The sequence below is a fragment of the Mastigoproctus giganteus genome, chromosome 2, assembly GCF_048544385.1.
Source record: "Mastigoproctus giganteus isolate SK-2022 chromosome 2, ASM4854438v1, whole genome shotgun sequence".
Classification (NCBI taxonomy): domain Eukaryota; kingdom Metazoa; phylum Arthropoda; class Arachnida; order Uropygi; family Thelyphonidae; genus Mastigoproctus; species Mastigoproctus giganteus.
This window is the reverse complement of record NC_143576.1, coordinates 14,675,658-14,702,873: the sequence shown is the minus strand read 5'-3', so window position 1 is coordinate 14,702,873 and position 27,216 is coordinate 14,675,658. Positions and strand designations below refer to the sequence as shown.

At 36.6% G+C, this 27,216-nt stretch overlaps 1 protein-coding gene across 1 annotated transcript in view; it reads left to right on the top strand.

Moving 5' to 3' along the window:
* tweek (transmembrane protein KIAA1109 homolog tweek) overlaps nt 1-27,216 on the top strand; it is an 806,203-nt gene that overhangs the window by 450,069 nt on the left and 328,918 nt on the right. Inside the window, 2 exon segments of the mRNA XM_090388226.1 lie at nt 21,279-21,362; nt 25,917-26,013. Coding sequence (XP_090244352.1) covers nt 21,279-21,362; nt 25,917-26,013 — 181 coding nt within the window.

Genomic DNA, 27,216 nt, shown 5'->3' with positions numbered 1-27,216 from the left:
CACTGATAACGTTAGCCCATGAAGAGCACTGTCCATTGATAATAACTCTGTCTTCTCTCACTCAACCATCTCTTTATTCAGAGCAGTAATTTACCCTTTTTTTTTTTTTAGCATTAGTAGAGGCATTTGATGCAAGAAAGCAAGCTTATGCAGCATCAGCCAAAAAAAAAAACAAAAAAAAAAACCACTCCCACTTCAGCCCTCTGTTCGTTCAAAATACCTGTCCAGCTGAGCCTTAAACTTATTTAGGCTATCAACTTCCACGACAAGGGATGGAAGTCTGTTCCACCAACCAACCACTCGCTGGCTAAAGGCAAATTTCTGCACGTCTATCCTACATCTGTCTTTCCTCAATTTGAATTTATGCCCTCTCAGGTGATTATTCTTAGCGAGAGGAAGAATCCCATCAGCATTGAGCATGCTCAAACCATTCAATGCTTTATACACCTCTATCAGATCACCTCGCTGGTGCCTAGTCTCCAGACACTGTAATTTGCAAATCTTAAGCCTTTCTTCGTAAGAGCACCCCTTTGTTCCATTCACTAATCTTGTTGCCCTTCTCTGTACTCGTTCCAGCAGCTCTACATCCTTCTTGAAATGAGGCCTCCAGGCCTGTATACAGTACTCTAGGTGTGGCCTGACCATTGCCTTATACAAGGGAATAATCACCTCCTTATCCCTGCTAAAAAAATTCCTATATATCATTGACAATACACCATGAGCTACTCTTGCAGCCCGTCTGCACTGCTCAGAGAACTTCATATCTGCCTGCACAACCACCCCCAGGTCCCTTTCATTCTCTACCACTGTCAGTGTAATACCACAGAGTTGATATGTTGCTCTGGGGTTGCTGTTTCCCATGTGTAGTACTTTACATTTGTCAATGTTAAACTTCATTTGCCACCTCTCAGCCTATCTGCTCAACCTTTCCAGATCCTGTTGCAGCAGCATAGTGTCAGTAGTGTCCTTGACAACCCTGCCTACCTTTGTATCGTCTGCAAACTTCGACATTAAGCTTGATATACCATCATCAATATCATTTATGAATACAGAAAACAATAATGGACCCAACACTGAGCCCTGAGGGACTCCACTAATAACATTAGTCCACGACGAGCAGTGTCCATTGATTACCACTCTCTGTCTTCTCCCCCTCAGCCACCCCTTTACCCACAGCAGCAATTTGCCTCAAATGTTACACTGCTCCAATTTGTGCAGCAGTCTTCCATGTGCAACAGTATCAAAAGCCTTTCTAAGATCCAAGTATATAATATCAAAGTTATTCCCTGCATCCAGTTCCTTTGTGACTGCATCATAGTATCCAATCAAATTGGTCAGGCAAGACTTCCCCTTAACAAAACCATGCTGTGTCCGAGCTATAACTGAAGTCTTGTCTAAATGATCCTGCAGTGCTTCTTTAACTAGTGCCTCCATTAATTTTCCTGGAACAGAAGTTAAACTCACAGGTCTATAATTGCTTGTGTCAGCTTTTGATTCTCCTTTGTGAATTGGGGTCATATTTGCACATCTCCAGTCTATGGGTACCTCCCCTGAGTCCAAGGAAGCTCTCATAATTATGGCTAAGGGTTTGCTTACTTCCTTTGCTGCCTCCTTTAATATAACTGGATAGATCCCATCCACCCCAGGTGCCTTTCTTGTGTTTATCTTCAACAATTTCTCCTCCACTTTACTCTCAGTTATTACAAGATTCTCTAGCTTACTGCTAGAGTTGAATACACCTCTGGCATTCCCCTCGATAAATAACTCCTCATGTGTGAATGTCGATGCAAAATATTCATTTAGTTTGTTAGCTACCTGTGCAGGATCATCAACAGTTGACCCATCGATATCAAGTGGACCAATCTGATTCATTCCCTTCCTTCTAGAGTTTACATAAGTAAAGAACTCTTTGCTGTTTTTCTTTGCATCCCTTGCCAAAGATTTCTCGTAATCTGCCTTCGCCTGCCTAACCTCCTTTGTAACTTGGTTACAGATCAACTTGTATCTGTCCTAGGCTTCTGTGTCATGTGTTAATTTGTATGTATCCCATGCATGTTTCTTCTCTGCCATATGCCTCATCAGTTCATCTGACATCCATTTAGGCCTAAACCGTGAACAATATTTCTTAGTTGGTATGTAAAGTCTAGTAGCTTCTTCCAAGATAAGTTCTTTGAATGCTTCCCATTTTGCATTTACTGTTGGTAACATCATCAGTTGGTCCCACTGTATAGAATTTAAATACTGTCTCAGTCCATCGTAGTCGCCTTTACGAAAGCAATAACCCTTACCTTTACCCCTAATGGTAGTTACCTCTTTGAGTAAATCCCACTTCAGCACACTGTGATCACTGCCACCTAGTGGTTCATTTATCTGCAGATTCTTAATGCATGAAGAATCACTGCTGATAATCAAATCAAGAGTATTCCTCCCTCTAGTTGCCTCCTGAACATGCTGATGTAGAAAACAATCATCCAATAAATCCACAAAAGCCTTGCTAGTGTGTGAGTGACCAGCCCACAAATTCCAGTCAATATCTGGGAAATTAAAATCTCCCATTATAAGACTCTCTGATTTACTGGCCCACTCTATTTCCCTGTACAGTTTCTTATTATATTCATCAGAGTCATTAGGCCTATAGCACACTCCTACTCTCAATTTTGATCTCCCAATGCTTATGTCACACCAAACTGACTCAACACTGCACTGTCCAGCGATGTCCACTGGCTTCACTTCCTTGGATTTTATGTATTTCTTAACTAATAGCATAACCCCTCCTCCCTTCCTATCCAGTCTATCTTTTCTGTAGACGTTGTACTCCCCAAATTCCAGTTCTGCATTCCATATATCTGTGTGACACCAAGTCTCTGATATCCCAACAATATCTGCCTTTGATGTTTTGAGCAATACCTCACATTCATCAAATTTATTTACTAAACTCCTAGCTTTGGTGTACAAGCAAGTATACATGCACCTATTTCTATTCTTAGCTACCCTAACACAACCCATGTGTTTACTTGTACCGCAATGACTCCCAGCAGTCTCTGAAATATCCTGAATCTTGTTTTTCAGGCTTTTGCTCATTCCAATAGAAGCAGTGCAAGAATCTCTTTCACCTCTGCCAGTGGCTACTGTTAATCTATTTGTCTTTGTATCCCCCCAAGCTAGCAGTTTTCCGACCCACCTAACACTGCCTAGATAGCATCAGCAAATATTCTTGCACCCTTTTTATTTAAGTGTATCCCATCCCTGTAGAAGCAATCCCTCCTGTTAACAAGTACAGTCCAGGCTGAAAAAAATTCTACCCCTTGAGCCTTGCACAATCTTTCCAGGGCCGAATTGATTGACAAGGCTCTCATCATATACTCCCTCCTATCGTGTCTGGGCAGAATTGCAGACACTTTCAAATTCAACCCTAATTCCCGGCTTTTTTTGAACAGTGACCTGTACTTGTTAAGCAATTCTGCCGGTCTCCTACTCTTGATATCGTTAGTGCCCACGTGTACAACTATATCACCTTTTGTGCCCTTAAAAGATGATATCTGCTCTACAACGTCATCAACCTTTGCCCCTGGCAGACATACCCTGGTCCTGTTCCAACTATCCTTTTTATAAAGCATGTTCCCCGTTTCCCTGACAATAGAGTCACCAACAACTACTAGTTCCTTTGGGACCAGCACATTCTGCCTTGGGGGTTGCCGCTGTGTTTCACGATGACCAAGTGCAAGCTCTGGCGTTGATGTGGGCAGCTGAGAGCTTGATGGGCCCCTCAATTTAGTTCCTTCGAGGGCATCCACCCTGTCCTTCAAGCTCTCATATAGGCCCATAAGAACGCTGAGTTGTTGCCTGATTTCGATACACTCCTTGCATCGTGCACACACAAAGACATCCCCCATGGCAATATCATGTCCCGTACCTGAATGCTCCACAAACATCATGCAAGCTGTGCATTTTAGAAGGCTGTTACTCAGAAGGCAACTGCACCCCTCAGTTCTCCTCTGAGCCACAGCACTTCCATTAGCTTGAGCCTTTTGTTTTGCTGCTCTGGTCTGAGTCATGATTACTTTTAATTTAAATAAAATTTCAATTTCAGTTTATAACCCTAACTTATCTCCCAACACAGCTATAACGGGATATATATTTTTAGCGTCAAGTATTAATCAATCAGTCAAGTATTAATTATCTCCAAGTTCCCTTTATATAACTTCCGTATCAGTTATGTATTAATTAATTATACGTATTTATTAGATTACGTTTGTAATCTAAGTCGGTATATGTATTTAGTTAAAAGTGCAATTTAAATGCCAACGAAGTTGAACAAGTTTAATGGATTTTACCAATCGCTGAAAATATTATAACGTATACTATACTAACGCTATCTAGGTTCGATATATAACGATCGTATGACAAAGACAAAGACAAAGGCGGAAGTTACGAACGGTAATCTATGGACACTTAAGTATTAATTAACTTTCAAATCTCGCTGTCCCAATTCAGAATAAACCAACGATCCTTACTAGGTCTATAAGCTACTTACAAAAAATAATTTGATGTAAAAGATATTCAATAAGCGGCTAAATTTGGCTAAAAAAACTTCTCGTTCAGCGGAGTTGTAACTTGTAACACGTGGATTTGATACCCTTACCAATACTTTTATGCAATTACAAGGCCGAGTAAAGAATAAATACACCAGATTAATCAGAAATATCACAAAATAATGCTATACTACTAAATTTAAATCAAAAGTTTTAGAAAAACAATAATTTCAAATCAGTAAATAAGAAAAATCCACTTAGCGGCTTTGAACACGTCTGGCCCGTACTAGCCTCGTCAGCAGACCCAAAGCTGTGCAGCAGTCTTCCACTGATAAAGTTAGCCCATGAAGAGCACTGTCCATTGATAATAACTCTGTCTTCTCTCACTCAACCATCTCTTTATTCAGAGCAGTAATTTACCCTTTTTTTTTTAGCATTAGTAGAGGTCACCATCACTCAACCATCTCTTTATTCAGAGCAGTAATTTACCCTTAATGCCACACTGCTGCAAGTTGTACAGTCTGCTATGTGCAACAATACCAAAAGCTTTCCTGAAATTCAAGTACAGTAAAACTTCGATTATCCATGGTAATTCGGAGACACTAGAGCCTGGATAATTGAAAAACATGGTAAATCAAAATTATGTTTTTATTTGTTTAAATAACTTCCAAAACACATAAAAACATAAGATATTACATGTGTATAACAACAACAATAATGTTTTATTCATTTTGATAGAAAGTCTGTGATTTTTAATTGTTTTTTGTAGCATTATTTTTTCTTTTATTTTTCTTATGTATCCATAAATTTGTAAAATTTCAATATAATCTACATCATCTTGACTTTCCACGAATTTAAGTAATATCTCTGCAGCTGAAAAATTGACTGACAATATCTTAATCCAGAGTATACTCTGGATTAAGATATTGTCAGTCAATTTTTCGTAGCCAGAATCGTTTTTGTCTATATTTAACCATTGATTAACACTTGCCTGGTCTAAGTTTTTGCATCCTTCAATATTTTGAACTGAGTTTAAAATATCAGGAAAGATTTCTACAGTGTTATTTGAGTCTCTCACTTCCAAGTTATTTTTGGCGATTACAAAGTCATTGGGCAATATTTTTTTGAACGATTTTATAATTGTTTCTCTTAACTTTCACCCATGCAGTAGAAATGTTATAAAAAGCATCTTTATTTGTTATTGACTTCCAAAATAAGAGGATTCTTTTCTTCCATGATAAAGTCCATCATCAAGGTTTTTCTATACAATCGTTTCGTGCTCTTAATCATCCCCTGGTCCATCGGTTGTACCCGTGGTGTTACTTTATATAGAAGATAAATGGTGACGTATTGTCATTTTCTGTAGATCGTTTTTCTGCTGGAGGATGGGATGGAGCATTATCTAATAACAAAATTGCTTTGTGGGGGAGATCTTTATAAGACAAATTTTTTAATGTGCACCACTTTTCGAATATATCCCTAGTCAGTCATCCATACAGATCGGTCATTATAATAATCTGTTGGAATATTAGTTGCTTTTAAACTTCTAGGAGATTTTGATTTTCCCTATGGTAAATTTTAATTTATCATCCCCTGAAGCATTTGTGCAGCATAAAATTGTAATCCTGTTTTTGCTAATTTTATATCCTGGTGCATTTCTTTCTTGTACAGACACTAATATATGATTGGGCATTGCTTACCAATAAAGTCCATCTCGTTATAAATTTGCAATGGAACAAGACCCTTTTCTTTAATAATCGTAGCTAATTCATCACAGAATAAAGTTGCTCCCACATTATTTGTCCTGAGCTTTTCACATTATATCTCTTATACCATGCCTGTCTTTAAATCTTTTCAACCAACCAGATGAAAATGTAGGTTCCAGACAGTTATAATTTTTCAAAAAAATATTTTGCCTTGCTTAAAATCATTGGTCCAGATATTGACGTTCCTTCAGCTCTTTGTTGTAAAAATCACTTTATCATTACACTTTCAAGTTGTTCATTTGTAGCACCTTTGAGCAATTTTCTTTGTGAAGCACAAGCAAATGTGTCACATTTAGAAACAAATTTATCTATTATTGGGCTGGTTTTTAATGATGTCCTGTACAGTTTGCTGGCCAATTCCAAATTTGTCTGCAAGCTTTGAAACACTTTCACCCTTTTAACATCTTTTAATAATTTCCAGTTTCTTTTATACTGTTAAAACTCATTTTCATTTACCTGATACTTTTAGGGGTTGAAATGTGAAATAAATATTACATACAGCACATGGCAAGCACAGGAACAAGCTTTCATGATGTTTAGGAGACAACAAATGTAATGAATAGGTTACATGTGTAGGTTATTGGCGATAGAAATTCAGCAGGTGTTTCAAGACACTTGACTTTGCATCTGCAGGTGTAAAAACATCTGATGTGATTTACCAGTTGGCAAAATGAGAGATGCGACAGTGATTTTCTTTATGTACTTTACAAATACATTTGCACAGATAAATAATATTCTTTAAATGTTTGTTAAAAATAAAACTACATACATATAGAGGACCACAGTTAATCCAATCCCATGGATAATTGAGCCTTGGGTAACTGACGTATATGATATCAAAATAAATTTTTGCATCCATTCCTTTGTTATTGCATCATAGAATCTGACCAATAAGATTGGTCAGACAAGATTGTCTCGTGACAAACCCATGCTACAACTGAAGTATAACTGCACTCCTATCTAGATAGCCTTGCATTACGTCTGTAACCAGTGACTCCATTATTTTCCTGGAACAGAATTTAAGCTAAAAGCTCTGTAATTAATTACTCATGTCACTCTTTGATCCCCCCTTTTAAAATTGGGGATACATTTGCACATTTCCAGTCCACATGGACTTCCCCTGAATATAAGGATGTTCTCATAATTATGGCTAAAGTTTTGCTAACCTCCTTTGCTGCTTCTGTTAATATAATTAGATAGATCCTGTCCACCCCATGTGACTCTCTTGCATTCATGTTCCAATAGAAAGCTCTCAGATGCCAGTGCAAGAATCACTTTCATCTCTGGCTGTGGCTCTTGTTAATTTATTAGTCTTTGTGTCCCCCCTAAGTTATTAGTTTTCCGATTTAAGTATATTCCATTCCTGTAGAAGCAGTCTCTCCTGTTGAGACCATGTTGAGAAAAAAAGTTTACTTCACGAGCCTTGCTCAAGCTCTATAGATAGGGCTGAATTGAGTGACAAGGCTCTCATTGTGTACTGCCTCCTATCGTGTCTGGGCAGAATTGCAGGCATTTTCAAATCTAACCCTAACCCATGACCTTTTCTCAACATTGCCCTGTACTTATTAAGTAAGTTCTCAGATCTCCTACTCTTAATGCCCTTAGAACACGTGCCAACATGTACAACAAAATCACCTTTTGTACTCTTAAAAGATATCTGCTCTACAATGTTATCATCATTTGCCCTTAGCAGATATACCCTGTTCCTCATCCACCTATCTATTTTGCATAATATATTTCCTGTTTCCCTGACAATAGTCACCAAGAATAGCTACCTCCTCTGGGACCAGTGCATACTGTCTTGGGGATTGCCATTATGTTGCCTGATGTGCAAGCTCAGGCATTGAAGTGGGCATCTGAGAGCTTGATTGATACTACTTTAATTCCTTTGAAGTCATCCACCTTGCTCTTCAAAATCTGATAAACACAATCAGAATGCTGAGTTGATGTCCAAAATCCTCTCACTCTTTATATCGACCACACACAAAAACATACTCCTTGACTGTGTTATGTCCCATTCCAGATAGATCCGTAAAAATCAAAAAAGTGGTACATTTTGTAAGGCCACGATTTGGAGGATAACTCTCTGAGTTCTCCTCTGAACCACAGCATTCCTGCTATACTTTTAGCTCTTTGCTTTGCTGCTCTGTTCTTATGCATGATTTAATATAATTTAATATTCAGTTTAATTGAGAATGCTACACAAAAATTAATATACTTAAATGAAATAATAACACTATAATAACACTGGTTATACAGTAATAATGCATATTACACTACCATGGTTATATTATTAAATACATACACATAGTGATCACTGAATTATGACCACCTTATTTGTAATGAACTATACCACATAGCTTACAGCAGCGGTTCCCAAACGGTGGTTTGCGAAAGTGTTCCGGGGGTTTGCACTAAAAATTCCGTAATGGCATCTGCTTAGATTTACATGGGTATTATTGTAATTAATTAATAGGTATTATTTACATACTATTGTAAACTACAAAATATAATTAATAATAAACAATGAAGTAAACTAAAATTAAATAAAAAGTAAAGAATTGCCAAAGAAATAAACCACATCTCCCATAATTCCTTATAATTACTTTACTATCTTGCAGCATATCATGTTAAATAAATATCTAAAATTATTTCTTGACTAAACGTCCAAGAGTATGATAAAGGTTGTTTATGCATGGGTAATGCGAGATATAATCAGATGCATGCATACTACCTGGGTAGTAGAAACGATGGAAGTGCATTACCCATGCATAAACAACTTTTTTCATACTCTTGGACGTTTAGTCAAGAAATAGTTTAAGATTAAACCATGCACACCATCAAGCATCTCTGATATTGTGGAGCTATACTTCATAACCGGGTTGTCGCTATTGCAAGAATAGTGTACCTGCCCACCCACTGATGAGTAAGCCAACAAGCTTCAAAACGGTGCTATCTGGGTGGTGATACCCGCTGAGAATAAGTAACATTAGTCTCGTGAAATTACTTATTCAAAGAAGTGCAATATCACGGCCACTCATTCTTGAAGGTTCATTCACAATATGAGATATGAATAAATGATGCATTCATATTACTGGGTAGTAGAAATGATGGAGGTGCATTACCCATGCCTAAACAACCTTTTTTAAATAAATGTTTTTTTTTTAAGAACTTATATTACTTAGTACCGCGCATAGGTTGAAGGTTGAAAAGCTGAAAGAAGATACTTGTTGACATTAGACTTGAACATACGTAGATTGTAATTTTCAGGAAATACATATGAAGGAAGGTTGTTCAGAAAACAGAAGTTGAATGAATAAATGAGGAAGAAGGAAAGTTGGTTCTGTGAGTTTGAAGTTGGACAGTAAAAGGATGTTGGCTGGTTGCATCACGTGTTCGGACTGCTTTAAAAGAGAGTGGGAATTATAGTAGCCAATTCAGAAGAACAGTGCCCATGGAAGTAGCCATCGATAGAAAAGACATGCGGCAGAAACAGAATGTGTATGAGACAGAGAGTGGACAGACTCTGTTTGAGATGAGTCATTAATTAACCTAACTGACCTCTTCTGAATGGAATCTAGAAGTCTGAGAGAGGTTTTAGCATTAGCATTAGTAGAGGCATATGATGCAAGAAAGCAAGCTTATTCAGCATCAGCCAAAAAAAAAAACACACACCACTCCCATTTCACCCCTCCGTTCGTTCGAAATACCTGTCCAGTTGAGCTTTAAATTTGTTTAGGCTATCAACTTCAACAACAAGTGATGGAAGTCGGTTCCACCAACCAACCACCCGCTGGCCAAAGGCAAATTTCCGCACATCTGTCCGACATCCGTCCTTCCTCAATTTGAATTTATGCCCTCTGAGGTGATTATTCTGAGCAAGATGAAGAATCCCATTGGCATTGAGCATGCTCAAACCATTCAAAGCCTTATACACCTCTATCAGATCACCTCGCCGGTGCCTAGTCTCCAGACTCTGTAATTTGCAAAACTTAAGCCTTTCTTCGTAAGAGCAACCCTTTGTTCCATTCACTAATCTTGTTGCCCTTCTCTGTACCCGTTCCAGCAGCTCTACATCCTTCTTGAAATGAGGCCTCCAGACCTGTATACAGTACTCAAGATGTGGCCTAACCATTGCCTTATACAAGGGAATAATCACCTCCTTATCCCTGCTAGAAAAATTCCTGTATATCATTGACAAGACACCATGAGCTACTCTTGCAGCTCGTCTGCACTGCTCAGAGAACTTCATATCTGCCTGCACAATTACCCCCAGGTCCTTCTCATTCTCCACCACTGTCAGTGTAGTACCGCAGAGTTGATACGTTGCTCTGAGGTTACTGTTTCCCATGTGTAGTAATTTACATTTGTCAATGTTAAACTTCATTTGCCACCTCTCAGCCCATCTATTCAACCTTTCCAGATCCTGTTGCAGCAGCATAGCGTCAGTAGTGTCCTTAACAACCCTGCCAACCTTTGTATCATCTGCAAACTTGGACATTAAACTTGATATCCCATCATCAATATCATTCATAAACACCAAAAACAACAACAGACCCAACACTAAACCCTGAGGAACTCCACTAATAACATTAGTCCACGTTGAGCAGTGTCCATTGATTACCACTCTCTGTCTTCTGCCACTCAACCATCCCCTTATCCATAGCAGCAATTTGCCTCCAATGCCACACTGCTCCAGTTTGTGCAGCAGTCTTCCATGTGCAACAGTATCAAAAGCCTTTCTAAGATCCAAATATATAATATCAAAGTTATTCCCTGCATCCAGTTCTTTTGTGACTACATCATAGTATCCAATCAAATTGGTCAGGCAAGACCTGCCCTTAACAAAACCATGCTGCGTCTGAGCTATAACTGAATTCTTGTCTAGATGATCCTGCAGTGCTTCTTTAACCAGTGCCTCCATTAATTTACCTGGAACAGAAGTTAAACTAACAGGTCTATAATTACTTGTCAGCCTTTGATCCTCCTTTGTGAATTGGGGTTACATTTGCACATCTCCAGTCTATGGGTACCTCCCCTGAGTATAAAGAAGCTCTCATAATTATGGCTAGGGGTTTGCTTACTTCCTTTGCTGCCTCCTTTAATATAACTGGATAGATCCCATCCACCCCAGGTGCCTTTTTTATGTTTATCCTCAACAATTTCTCCTCCACTTTCCTCTCAGTTATTAGAAAATAATCTAGCTCACTGCCAATGTTTACTTCACCTACGACATTCCCCTTCGTGAATAACTCCTCATGTGTGAATATAGATGCAAAATACTCGTTTAGATTGTTAGCCACCTGAGCAGGATCCTCAACTGTTTTGGGGGCACCGTCCCAGGTGTGGGAACAATATTCCATGGTAGAGTGGATTTGCGATTTGTATAGAGTGAACAGCTGTTTGGAAGAAAAGTAACGGTTCATTTCTTTTCCTTGATAGTGTCAATAAGAGAAAACCAAGTTTTTTAGATGCAGAGGTAGTTATATTTGTAATGTGCTTGTGCCAAGAGAGATTAGAAGTCAGGGTAATCCCCAAAACAGATATACCATCTTGCCTAGAAATTGGAGTGTCACCAAAGATAAGCATAGGAGCAGAAAAAACCTTTTTGCAAGATATCAGACAGGACTGAGCTTTAGAAGGATTGAAATTAAGTTTTCTTTGCCCCACTGGAGAATTGCCTGGAGATCAGCATTTAAGGATTTGGCAATGGATATTCGAGAAGTTGAAGCTGTTTGAGTAGGGCAGGCTTTCTCAAACTGGAAGGTGGAAAGTAAGGTGCAAATCAGCATCAGCAAAACTATGGATAGGATTTCTGGTCAATGGAAAAAGGCAATTAATATAGAAGAGGAAAAGAGTGGGAGAAAGAACTGAACATTGGGGAACACCAGCATTAGTAGAGAAGTTAGAAGACAGAGAACCATCTACCATCACCCGCAGTTAGTGGTCAGAGAGAAAACTGGATACCCAATCATAAAGAACAGCCAACAAACCATAGGATGGAAGTTTATTTAGAAGACCTTTATTCCAAACACCATCAAATGCCTTTGAAATATCAACAGCAATGGCTTGAGTTTTACCAAAAATTTTTCCATTGAATTTGTCCATAGATGCACATCTTCAAGAGGAGTGTTTCTATTTACAATGGGTTTCCTCAGCCTACAAATTATTTTTGGTAGGAATTTTTTCCCCGACATAAAGTGTGTTAGTCAATTAAACCTGGAGCAATATGGCCTTAGTTGCTAATGCTCCTAAAAACCAAATAACAACATAAACCTCGGGCTGTCATGCATTCCCATACTCCATCCATCCATGTCCTCCTAGGTCTTGCTCTTCACCTTCTTCTTCCAGGAGGTATCTGTTCCAGGATAGCTTTTGAATATCTGGTTTTTTGCATCCGTTTTACATGTCTATACCACTTAAGCGCTTTTCTTTGATGGTGTCAATAATATTCTTTTTCACTTCCATTTTCTCTCTTATGTCTTAATTCCGTTTTCTGTCTCTTCTAGAAGTTCTTTCATACATGTACATAAGCCAGAATATCACCAGTGGAACGACACTGACGGAATCCATACTGGCGATCGTTGACCAGATGAAAGATTTCCAGATAGTTTGAGTTGGCAGTTAATTACTTTGGAAAGAGTAGAAGTAATTGCAATGGGACGATAATTGAATAGAAGGAATTTGTCACCTTTTTTTTAGGAACTGCCTGGATATGAGAAAATTTTCAAGCAGAAGGAAAAACATCTTTGGAATAAGAAAGTGAAACAAGACAACACAAAACAGGAGTAAGTTCTTGGGCACAGGTTTTGAGAACAAGTGGAGAAATACCATCAGGACCTGGAGCTTTAGTAGCATAAGATTCATCAAAATACTTCTGACATTCTTTTGACGGAAAAACACAGGATTCATTGAATGGAGTATACTGGGAATGGTTTGAGGTGATTTACCTTGATCATCAATACATGAGTTGGAAAAAAAATAGGTTGCTAACAGGCCAGCTTTATCTTTGGCTGATGTGGCAACAGAACCATCTGGTTTTGACAGAGGCGGGAACAGAGATGGGCAAAAATTTTGGCCAAGCTTTGGAAAGACCAGAATGCTCGGTTACCATTAGGGCAAGAAGCAAGTTTTCTACTCTTAGCCTGTTCAAAATCTAGTTTGGGCTAATCAATAACTGCTTTACAAAGTATAAATAATACTTAATAATAATTTTTATTATGCAATATCGCTTATAAAAATGTAGTACTGGAAATATTTTTTAATGAAAATTCAGTACATTTATACGATTTCAGAATATAGGCTTGGGGGTTTGCGATAAAAATATTATGTTGAAAGGGGTTCACGAGTCAAAAAAAGGTTGGGAACCGCTGGCTTACAGTATAAAAAGCTAAACACAGCTTCCTATCAGTGATATTTTTTTTTTTTTTTTTTTTATGAGAACCCCAAACACGAGAGGTATTAAACCTATAGTACTTAGTACCGTGCTTGGGTTGGAGGTTGAGAAGACGAAAGAAGATATTTGTTGATATTGGACTAGAACTTCTGTAGATTGTAATTTTCAGGAAATACGTATGAAGGAAGGTTGTTCCAGAAAACGGCAGTTGAATGAATAAATGAGGAAGATGAAAAGTTGGTTCTGTGGGTTTGAAGTTGGACAGTAAATGGATGTTGGCTGGTGGCGGCACGTGTTCGGACTGTTTTGAAAGAGAGAGCGGGAATTATAGAAGCCAATTCAGAAGAACAGTGCCCATGGAAGTATCTGTAGAAGAGGCATGCAGCAGAAACAGTGCGTCTATGAGACAGCGAGTGGAGAGACTCTGTTAGAGATGAATCATTAATTAACCGAACTGCCCTCTTCTGAATGGAATCAAGAAGCCTGAGAGAGGTTTTGGGGGAACTGCCCCAGATGTGGGAACAATATTCCAAGGTAAGGCAGATTTGTGATTTGTATCAGGCCACCGTAGCCTAGTGGTCAGGCGCATGGGTGCATAAGTACACGTGCATTGAGTGACTGGGGTTCAAGCCCATGACTGCTGAATACGGTGCTGTTTCTTGTATTCAATCTATCTTGTGAACTCCTCTGACCATTTGATCGTCCTGGAGTATAAACAGAAAATTTATTTATTTATTTATTTATAGTGTGAACAGCTGTTTGGAAGAAAAGTAATGGCGAGAGCGAAAGAGAAAACCAAGTTTTTTAGATGCAGAGGAAGCAATATATGTAATGTGCTTGTGCCAAGAGAGATTACAAGTTAGGGCAATCCCCAAAAGAGACTTCTTGCAGGCAGCATGGCTGCAGATCCATACAGATGTCTTCAGACATCTAGTGCAGTCAATGCCTATGCAAATAGGGGCTATTGTGCATGAAAAAAGTGGCCCACGGTATTAGGTAGGTGGTCATAATTCAGTGGTCACTCAGTGTATATTACGATATCAAGTTTATGTTATATGTATTGCAATATTAAGTTTTCGCTATGTGTATTGCACAATACTATTATGCTTGTAAAGTTAAGTTAATTATAATAGGTAATAAAATAATTTATTAATGCCAGCTTATGTTATTTGAACTTTTCAAATACTTATTTACGGCAATTAAAAACAAAACAGAAGGTAAGGCGCAGCAGTTTAAAGAACTTAAGACTGAGCACTTTTTCCCAGACTACAAACATGAGGTGGCATAAATTAAAATTGAGGAAGGTTGGTTGCAGTGTCATTGTGTGGAAATCTTTGCTGAGCAGGTAGTGATTGTTGGAACAAACTCCATCTGGTGTTGTTGATATGGGAATTTTTTTTTTTTTTTTTTTGCTGATACTGTATAAGTTTGTTTTCTTGCATTGTTGCCCCTGATAATACCTATTCTAATAGAACTCTTGCTGCATGTGCATTTATATAAAATATGGAAAGCTACTGATTGTGTTGCTCTGTTTACCATTTCTTCCATGCCATATGAAAAAGTAATGCTTTTTATTGTATGTATTTGTTAATTTCTGTGTACATTTGTACCTTACTTTCAGGACACCTCTCCTATTATACTTAAACTTTTTTAGGTATGACATTTAATTTCACTCTTCTTTTACTACATGACATCTTTTACAACTTTTTGCATCTGCCTGCAATCTGAGATGGCAGTAACATCGAAACACCTTTCAGGTAGGGTCATCAATTAAGTGGTAGCTTCTTTTTAATGACTATTGGTAGTTGTAGTACACTTTAATAGGGACAGTCTCTTTGTATACCTGAGGCAAATTATTGTGTAAAACTATAAAAAATTTTTTTAGCCTACTTTCCGATAACAAAAATGAAGTCTTTGAGAAATATCATTTTGTCCATGTGTTCCTCCCCTATCCCACTGTAAGTTTTGTGTTTACAGCCTAAGCAAAACAATATTTCCATTATATTCATGAGAGTAGTAAAGTACCCTGATAGAGGGTGATTTTAACTCAATATAGTATTTTGAAGTGTCTCCTTTTAGAAGTGTGATAGTAGTAGTAGAAATGGAGGCATGTGATGCAAGAAAGCAAGCATATGAGCTTATGTAGCATCAGCTAAAAAAAAAAAATCCAATTTCACACATGCATTCCCTCTAAAAGTTTGTTTAGTTCCTCTTTTAATTTATTTTAGCTATCAACTTCAATGACAGATGAAAGTTTGTTACAATAATTAACCACCCGCTGGCTAAAGGCAAATTTCTGTACATGTATTCTACAACTGTCTTTGCTCAATTTGAATTTATGCCTCCCCCCCTCAGGTTCATAATCAGAGCAAGCGGAAGAATCCCATCAGAATTCAGTGCTCAACTCATTCAAGGCCTTATACACTTCAATCAGATCACCTCGCAAGTGCCTAATCTCCAGCTGCTGCAGTTTGCAGAACTTAAGTCTTTCTTGGTAAGTGGACCCCTTCGTTCCCTTCACCAATCTTGTCCTTCTCTGTTCATGTTCAAGCAACTCTACATCCTTCCTAAAATGAGGCCTCCAGACCTTGTACACAGTACTCAAGGCTTGGCCTGACCATTGCCTTATACCAGTGGTTTTCAAACTTTTTTTAATAACGACACTCCTAAGTAATTTATTTTATTTTTTGGCACCCCTACTCAGTTTTCTGCTTGTTAGATCTGATTCTCTCTCTGTATATGTGTGTATGTATATATATATATATATATAATAGTAATATATAATTAAAGCAAAATAAGCAGAAAAAAGGAAAATAACAAAAGTTATGATATGTCTAATGCTCCAAAACGTGCAGTGCAGCAGTAGAGGAAGCAAAAGGATATAAATAATATGTGGTTTGTAGAATAAATAGTGTCCATGAAAATGGAAATGAAAAGTCCACAAGGTGCCAGAACTAAGAGAAATTTAAGGGACAGTATAAAGTGGAAGTGAAGTAGTGGTTAAACCAGTGAAAGAATTTGAAAAACCTAGTGCAAAAATGAACTGGGACTGAGTGGGGGGGAGGAAGATACAAGTAAATAAATAAATAACACTATATTCAGATATGGGAGGGCAATTTTAGCAAGAGGTCGAATCAGGGGATGGCAAATATGCATAATCTGAATATAGTAGATGAAAATATGATACATAGTCAGGAAATTCATCAGGGAACTACTCCTGACCATGTATCAGGTACTGCGTTTCCAAACTTGTCTGTAGTATTAGAAAAGGGGGGGTGGGGCAAATATGCAGCCTTTTATCATAAGTAGACAAGGTAGTCCCTACGCAGTGTAAAATGTAAATTAAAATACAAACATACAAATTTACAAAAGTGTAATGTGAAATATAATAAAAATGTATGTGAAGTGAATGAAAAAGTATAGACAAGCAAATAATATAGGGAATGGTAAATTCTAGGAGAGGGGGAGGGGAAGGGGAGAAAAAATGTGCAAAAGAAGGCGAAAATAGTGATAGCATAGACGGAGCGTTCATATCACTCTCGTATTGTACTAATAGTTTTACAAATGGGGAAAAAAAATAGAAAAAGACAGCATAAAGGGAAAAAAAAGTGTAGAAAAAGTCATTAAAAATACTGAACTTACTGGGTGTGTAAGGCCCAACCTTAAAGAAAGGGTTCTGGTATAAGCAAGTGTTAGTAAAAATGGATGTTAATACCATAGGCTTGTAGAGAAGAAGGGAAATCGAAACCAAAACTAAAAGTTACCTGGAGTCATTAAGTAGAGTGGAGGAGTGACATACACAGCCAGGAATTCACAAAAGGGGGATCGAAGGGTGACACGAGTAATTACAGACCAGTTAGTTTAACTTCTGTTCTGGGTAAAATAATGGAGTCACTGGTTAAAGATGCATTGCAGGATCATCTAGACAAGACTGCAGCAATAATTCAGACACAGCATGGGTTTGTTGAGGGAAAGTCTTGTCTGACAAATTTGATTGGATATTATGATGTGGTTACAAAGGAACTGGATGCAAAAAATAATTTTGATATCATATACTTGGATTTCAGGAAAGCCTTTGACACTGTTATGCATGGAAGAGTACTGTACAAATTGGAGCAGAATGGTATTAAGGGTAAGTTGCTACAATGGATAAAAGGATGGTTAAGTGGGAGAAGACAGAGGGTGGTAATCAATGGGTGCTGCTCTTCGTGGACTAATGTTATTAGTGGAGTCCCACAGGATTCGGTGTTGGGTCCACTCTTGTTTTGTATATTTATTAATGATATTGATGAAGGTATATCAGGCTGAGTGTTGAAGTTTACAGATGATACAAAGGTTGGCAGGGTTGTTAATGACAGCGATGGGCGTGTGCTACTGCAACAGGATCAGGAAAATATGGGCAGATGGGCTGAGAAGTGGCAACTGAAGTTTAACGTTGACAAATGCAAAGTACTGTGTATAGGTAGAAGTAACCCCAGAGAAACGTACCAACTGTGTGGTACTACACTTAAGGTGGTAGAAAATGAAAGAGACTTGGGAGTAATTGTGCAGTCAGATATAAAGTTTTCTGAGCAATGCAGACAGACTTCCAGGGCAGGTCATGGGGTTTTGGTTTTGTCAATGATATACAGGAATTTTGCTAGCAGGGGAAAAGGAGGCGATTGTCCCTCTGTATAAGGCAATGGTCAGGCCACGCCTTGAGTACTGCATACAGATCTGGAGGCCTCATTTTAGGAAGGATTTAGATTTGCTTGAGTGTGTGTGTGTGTGTGTGTGTGTGTGTGTGTGTGTGTGTGTGTGTGTGTGTGTGTGTGTGTGTGTGTGTGTGTGTGTGTACAGAGAAGGGTAACAAGATTGGTGAGGGGAATTAAGGGATCCTCTTACCAAGAGAGGCTTAAGTTCTGCAAATTGCAGCGGCTGGAGACTAGGCACCTGCGAGGTGATCTGATTGAGGTGTATAAGGCTTTGAATGGGTTGAGCACACTGAATTCTGATGGGATTCTTCCACTTGTTCAGATTAAGAATCTAAGGGGGCATAAATTCAAATTGTCTTTAGCCAGTGGGTGGTTAATTGATGGAACAAACTTCCATCTGTTGTTGTGGAAGTTGATTGGTTAAATAACTTTAAGGAGGAACTGGACAAACATTTAGAGGGAATTGTTGTGTAAATTTTTTTTTATTATTTAATTTTTTTTTTTTTTGGCTGATGCTGCATAAGCTTATATACTTGCTTTCTTGCATCACATACTACTACTACTGCTACTGCTACTACATACCAAAATGTGTGAAGGAACATGCGAAACAAAAAATAGAACAAGAATAAATCCAACTATAGGAGATAAAATCTGGTAAAATTTAGATGATTAGATTACAGGGTTTATAAATTACGGCTCCAAACTTCCAAGATGACAAACCGCTGTAGAAAGGGAACTCAAAGGTCGTGGGTTCGAATCCCGCCTTGGGCTTGGATCAGAATAAAAAATGCAAAAAACTTTGGGTGGTGCACTATAGCCACAGAAGCCGCTGCGTCAACAACTAACAAAAAAAAAAAAAAAAAAAAAAAAAAGAAAGAAAGAGAAAAGCACAGTAAGGCACAACTGCAGTTGATTGGAGGTTTAGTGAATCCTTTGAAGAGCGTGACAAAAAATCGACAGGCAAAAAACTTTTGATGGAAACAGAATTAAAAACCTTGAAGAAGTTGAATTTTTGTGTCCAATAATAAAATTTATTTACCAAATAAAATGCCTGGTTAAATGATGCAGGGCTACATACAGTAGATCAGAGACCGGTGTCAGGGAAGCAAAGTGCCAAACTTAGCGGTTGTAATCAGGGAAGAGACACACTTAATAAGTCCAGAAAAAAGGCATATATGTACAGGATTCCAAAAAGAAGAGAGTACAAATTCAAACTAAACATGTGAAAAAACTTAGAGAGTAAAGCAACAGTAATCTCATTCCGAAAAGGAACCTTAAACGGAAGTGATGAACACTGAGTACTAACTAAGTAGTGGAAATCCCACCAAATAATATACAACTGTACAATACCTTTTATCACGGACAGGTGCCAAGTAAATTGAAATTGAATTTATTTTTAATTATAGAAGAAACTATACTGAAACGGTATTTGATAAAAAAGGGAGGTATATTATTATTTAAAAGCTTGTTATAAAAAACTTTTATTGCTTTGCTGAAAAAGATATGGTTACTGCATATGCTGGCTAGTTTGATGGCTTGAATACAAATGGTATTTTTGTGAATTTTTTTGGAAATATTAATTGCCAATTGTCAAATAATTTTATATATATATAAGGATAAATGTAAAAGTTTTGCCAGATCAGATTAATGCCATCAATAGTAGATTGAGCATTACATCACTCTGTAATCTAGTTATTATAGTAAAAGTATATGTACTATAAAAATGCTGAACATGTATATAAACATAACATAATGTTATCTTGCCTGTTTGCTGCTAAATTTAAATTATAACCAAATTAGCCTTATGTTTAAGTTTAAGAATTGGACTTAGTTAAATAGGCAGATAGCAATCAGAAACAGATAGCTCTGTTAATTATTGATGGGATATATGGAAAGGGTTAGCCGTTGAAAAAGTCCCTTTCAATGTATCTATAAACAATAATTAGCTACATAATCATTATTGTTATATATTTATATATTATTACGAATTATATATTTATTTCCAGGGTATGGCATTGTAGACCTACATAGGCTATCTTAGTCTTTATAAGTTATCTTGGCCTTATGGCCCACTGTATACCGTTATCTTTATAGTACATATTATACTTTTACTATAATAATTATATATATAATTTTATTCTTTATATAGAGTTACTAAATAAACCTCAATTATAGATAACCACAAAATTAAAAAGATACTGTACACCTTTTTATAATGAAATAAATATATAAATTTTAAAAAATAATAAGTTTAAGTTACTTAAACCCAAATTATGTGGCACCCCTGGAATGTTGTTGGGGCACCCCAGTTGAAAACCACTGCCTTATATAAAGTGATAATCACCTCCTTTTCTCTACTAGCAAAATTCCTGTATATCATTGACAATACCCCATTACCTGCTCTGGCAGCCTGTCTGTATTGCTTAAAAAACTTCATATCTGACTGCACAATTACTCACAGATCTTTTTCATTTTCTACCACCCTAAAATTGTTGTTTATGATCTGATCCAAACTAAATTCATAATGCATATAAGAAAGATCCTTGAGTAATAGGGCTTTTTGGTTGTGTCAGCCATCTGGTTTCAAAATGCACTGCTATATATAATAAGCACTGCTATATATTATAAATTAGAATTGATATTTAGTCTTCCCCAAATCAAATGGAAATCATAGAATCAATGTGTTCTGATGGGGTTATTTTTTAATTCAACTGCCTTCTTGAAACATTTTCTTAAGTAATTTCATTATTCTATTTATAATTTGTTTTAATATAAACTTCAGTTTATAAGCCTAGTCTATCAAAATATCATATTTCCTGTGTTTGTTCATGTATTACAAATGATTGACTAGCATTTTAAATAAAAGTTGTTTTTTTTTCTTTTTCCAAAGAATGCACTTTTTGAAGAAGCGGAACCTGAGTTTCAGCAGTTTGCCTATTTTAAAACAAGGATTTGCATGAGAAATGCATTACAAGTAAGTCATAAAATGTTGTTTTGTTGTTTTTATCAGTTTTATTAGTTTTTTTACGTTTCTCCCATTAATTACTCATCAGAATTATTCAATTTTGCACTTGAATCCATCTCAGAGAGAAGATTATCATTGTAAACTGGTCAAAAAATATCTCTTGAAAAACATAACCATGATTGAGTATCTGCAGTAAAAGAAATTAATTTATTTAAATAAATCATCCCTTTATTTCATAACACTTTGTGCATTGAAATGAGAATGGTGTGTGCGTGCGCGCATCACTTTGTACATTTACAAATTCATATATGTATACTTCATAAAGCTCAGTAAAACCCTTCATCTCTAAAGAAGCTTGGGAAATCTTTTCATCTAGCTTCTTATGTTGCATTTTTGTTAATCTACAGAGTGTCCACAATTTCTTATCACCACCATTCATCTTACTAATAATTAATTTCCATTTTCAGAGTCCATGACTCTGTGATACAGCATGTATATGATAGGCTAGCACACTATGGTTGCTACATAAGTTCATGAGTGAAAACATCATGAACTTGGTCCGGCTTAGGTCTTTTAAGACCTGTTCCATTGTAGCTCTTGGAGGTGGTCGTGATCTCGCCATTGTTGTCTTGGCCGACCAACATCTCTCTTGCCTGTAGGTTTGTAATGTGTGAAAATGAGTTTTTTGTTTTCATGAGTGAAAACATTATGTGAAATTATTAAAAACCTCCAAGAACAGTTCAGGCATGAACATCATCCAAAAAAACTTTCAGTTGATAAAAGAAATTCTTTACTAATGGATTGAGTCAAGGCAAGCCATAGACCAGCTGATTCGATTAGAAAAGTATGTGAAAGAGTTGAAGAATTTGCATTATGGTAACCAATAAATGAGGGCTTTTCAATAAAGAATGATCCTAATTGTTTATCTTTTCACAACATACATTTATTAATCATTCATATTTTGATGGTCCTCTTCAAAGCAGTACCCAATTGATGAAATGTACTTTCTCTGATATTTCTGCCATTCTTTAAAAACATGGTGGAAACCATTTTTTGACATGCATTTGAGAATCACCTCTATTGTCTTTACAACTTCTTCTGATGACTGCAAGCATTTCCCTTGCAGCTCCTTCTTTAACATTAGAAATAAAAAAAATAAAAAAAATTCAAATTCAGCTTGCAAGGTCAGGGCTGTAGGGCAGATGAGGAACATATTTTACATTAATACTGGCTAAGTACTCAGTGACAGTATGAGCAATGTGAAGTCTCTCATGATGCAGCATCCACCTATCTGCATGCAGTTGAGGTCATTTGCGACAAATGTGATTCCACAAACTATACAATATAGTTCTGTAGTAAGGTCCGTAACAGTCATATGATGTGGCACAATGTGCTGTAAACCATTCCTTGAATGTCAAAAAAAAAACCAGATGACCGTAACCTTTTCTACAGTATCCACAACTTTTGTTTTTTTCAGTGTTGGCAATGACATAGACTTCTGAACAGAGCTTTGTTGCTTACTCTCTAGGTTGAAATAATGAAGCCATGTTTCATCTGCTGTTATCACCTTGTGCAGAACCTCACCATTTTAAGTAACCATCAGGTGTAGCTCCTGACAAACCTCCATGCAAACTTGCTGTTGCTCAGGTGTGAGTAGTCTTGGAACCCAGTGTGCACAAACACATGCCATATGCAAATAGTCATAGAGAATACTGTGCATGTTTCCTAATGATATTCTCAACATCTCTACCAGTTGCCTTACTGTTATACAATCTTCTCTCATGATTACTTAAGCAGTGTTGATGGTTTCTGTGGTTACAGCAGTAGTGCAGTGCTTTAGGACTGCCGATTTTTGTGTTTGAATCAAATTATGTCCATCTTTAAACATTCTAAACCACCTGTGAGCTGTGCTATATGGAATCATAGATTCACCATAAGCCTCTTTTAACATTTCGTAATGCTTTGGCTGATGCTTTCTTAAGGTGGAAACAAAATTTGAGAGTGGCATGCTGTTCCTTGCATGTCATGTCCATTGTTATGTAGGTTAAACTGAACAGGCATAAACTTGACTGACTGCCAAGGTCCCACCATGCACACGAGTCAACTGCACAGTTGCTATGTGATGCTGAATGGTTTGGTCTGAAATTTCACAGCTCAGCTATAAATAGCAAGCAATGTCGTTATTTGTGAAAAATTTTATCGTTCCTTATTGAACAGCCCTCATATTCTTACTATAACAGCGAGTAGTTTGAATGGATTCATGGAGGAACTGGAAATTATTATTATTATTAGCCATATGATGCAAGGAAGCCTGAGGCTTATGTTGCACCAGCCAAAAAAAAAAAAAAATGTCTGAACTACCCCGAGAAAGAGAGAGATAAAAGGGAATCACCAAGGAAGAGAAGAATGATGATATCCAGCTCAGGACCCTGAGCTGGATATCATATACTTGGATTCAGGAAAGCCCTTGACACTGTTGCGCACGGAAGACTACTGCACAAATCGGAGCAGAACGGCACCAAGGGTAAGCTGCCATAATGGACAAAAGGAGGGCTGAGCGGGAGAAGACAGAGGGTGACATACTATTGGAGGGGATGGACAGGTGATGTGGGAAGCTTTTTTTGCTGATGCTCTATAAGCTTGTAAGCTTTTCTTGTATTATTTTCCAATACTAATACTAAATACTAATGTCACAGAGTTGTAACTACAAATTCTGGACAAATGCTCTTCTGAGATTTTTGAATCCTCCCCAACACCTTCTGTTTTTTAACAAACAACAAATTACAGTTGTTAGTTCCCTCTGAATCTTTGTATCCCCTCCCACTATGAAATTGGACCTAGCAGTACAGTAGTGTTTTGATACTAGTTTCAAATTATAAATGACTGTTAAAATGGTATTTTACTTAAATGAGTAGAGTGTAATTTAAGAGAAAAAAAGGGGATCTTGTTATTCAGTTAACCATATTTATGATGTTTTTTCTGTAGACCGGTCTTTGTTGTTTGCATTATAGCATCTAAAATAATAGAAATAATAATATAAGTATTAAAAAAATAATAATAAATAAAATCCATTTTCATTTTGCCAGTTTAGCAGGCCATGACCACATTGAGAGATTTGGGAATTTTCAGAGTGATTGGATCCTCCCTGAGGAAGTGAACAGTGTGATTTCTCTAACCATTCTTTTGTGTTATCTTTGTTTTCCTGGTAATTGTGTGCTACCTATTAATTTTCCTAGTAATGTTTTTTTTTTCCCCTATTAGTTGTCTGTAATTGTTTGTATGCAATGAAGTTCAACAAACAAAGGTCTGAACTCCCTTGTGTGATGCCAGCCATCAGTTGTGCCATGGTACCACTGGATTCCATGCTGCTATGTTTCCCCTGGGTGAGTTCAGACCCTTGCTTGTCAGCTTTTATGTTTTTATTTCATTAGCTAGTTTTAATTTATTTATTTAATTGTTTGCAGTTAGCAATTAGCACCACTTTACCGTTATTTGTTGTGTTTCATTGTATCCATTTTATTTCAGCTGATGATATACTAGTGCAGTTTAACAATGAGCCATGCATTTTTTATGAAAACGCAGATTTTATCTTGAAGTGTGAATTCCCATGTTTGTGTTTGTTACCTGAGGGCCAAAAACAGGAAGCTGGTGTAGCAGATGTGGACATGTGTATCCACATTGCAACATACAACTTGTGTGTTGCGACAAAAAAAAAAAAAATGCATAACTTGCACTTTAAAACTGAAAATAAAATAAAATTAAATCTATGACTGGTATACCAGCTGCAATAAAACAGTTACAATGAACTGCAAAAAAAAAAATATTCAAGAGGCGCTTAATTTTAGATTCAAGATTTACATTCAAGTACAAAAAATAGCAATAAATAAAATTAAAACTATCTGATGAAATGAGAATACCAAAGCTTACAAGCAAGAGTCTGCTTTCATCCAGGTAAGCATATGGCATGGAATTAGTGTAGTAATACAATAATTAATAAGGTCCTGGGGTAGCACAGTAATAATTGTTCATAATTAATGCACCAAATATGGAGGATGCGGAAAGGTCAGGGAATGACCACCGCATATCCCCGGAGCAATATGGCTTTAGTTGCTAATGCTCCTAAAAACCAAATAACAAACAAACATCATAATTAATGAATGATTCATATGCATGCATATTCTTTTTCCTAGACTTCCCAATGTGCCATTAAAAACCAAATCAGTCAATCAATCAAACTCTAGACTTCCATCTTCATTATGATCTGAATAGTTGGCAGATTTGTAATCAGCAAAAGTGCAGTGGAAATCTCTGACTGGTCAAAGTCCTGGTTAATTGCAGTAATACTTAAATTTTTGTATATTACATAGTTACATTTTAATTTTCTAATCCATTCCATGAGAATCATTGAAAATATTTGTAAGTGTTAAAGGGTCAGTGATTCATAGAAGATTGATAAAAGATTCAGAAGCTCTCTTTAAGGTTGTCTTAATTTCATATGAGTGTGACATTTATTAATTAGTGATTAATTCAATTTCATTTAATTGCCTTTCATCACTATATTAGGATGAAATGATATCAAGCCAATCTGAAGATAAAGAAGCAGTACTTATTACTCTGAATAGACCACTTATCTACATCCAGCCAGTTGCTTTAGATAAAGGTGTGCTTATATTATGTTTTTAATATTTTGTATCATTTTATTTTAACTTTGATTTTGTGATTACTTCTTTATTTATAAATTGTAGATGTTTTGTGTTGTTTACAACACAGTGCACGAATATATTGATAAAACTTGCAGTGCTTCATGCAGTTGTAATCATTATGTAAATTCATTAAATATATAGGAACTTTGATTAATTTTTATTTTGATTTTGTGTTATAAATTTAAATTTTATGTAAATGGACACAGACTTGAAAATCAAATCAAAATTTTAAATGCATATAGCATAGCCATTTGTGAATATTTCTGATTGATTTATTTTTCTGGTCAACAATGCTGTATATGCACTGAAAATAAAATAACATCAAATGTATGACTTGTTGGGCATGTTCGATGGGTTCATTGAATTGTGGAATCATAGATAAACACTTCTTACCAATTAAGGAAAAAGTACTTTTTCTAATCATGGGAAACCAATACAGCATTAATGCAGAATAGTACAGTATTCATAGATAAGAATGGTCCTTTGATAGCTCATGTTTCAAAACTTATTCGGGTTTCTTTATCAATACAAAACAAAAAGCTGTCAAAAGTATGTAATCAAACATCTGAAATTCATAAATAGTCTGAAATTTGCATGGGAAAGAACATATCTCTAAAATTATGTTACTTTGGATCCAGTCTTCAAAACAATGTAGAGTTGATTGAGAATGGAAAATTTATGAAGAGCAGGCACAAAATTAAGGTTATTGTTGAGGCTAGCAAAATATTGGAGTGAAAGGGTGACTGGGAAGTTAATGATGGTAAGGAAGTAATTGGATTAATATGTTAATCCAATATTTGTGTCAAATTCCTATTACAAATTCGCACTTGTGTCAAATTCCTATATTGACACAATTGTGGGATTTTCATCTACTTGGAAGGAAACCACCTGACTTTAAGAACCATTTTCTTTCACTTTGATAGAAGAAAAACCAGATATTTTTATAAAGGTACCTTCACCAATTGCTGACTAATTCAGCTGTAATGAGAAGAAAGCTCAAAAACTGTCTTTCTCCTTTCTAATCCAGATTGACTCAATCCTGTCATTTTTAATTTTTGTTCATGGTCATTGGAAAAGCCAGCAGCAAAAGGGTTACTCATTGTAAAACTGAAGGACCACTGACAGAATAGTGAGGGGTTACATTGGTGGAGCTTCTACAA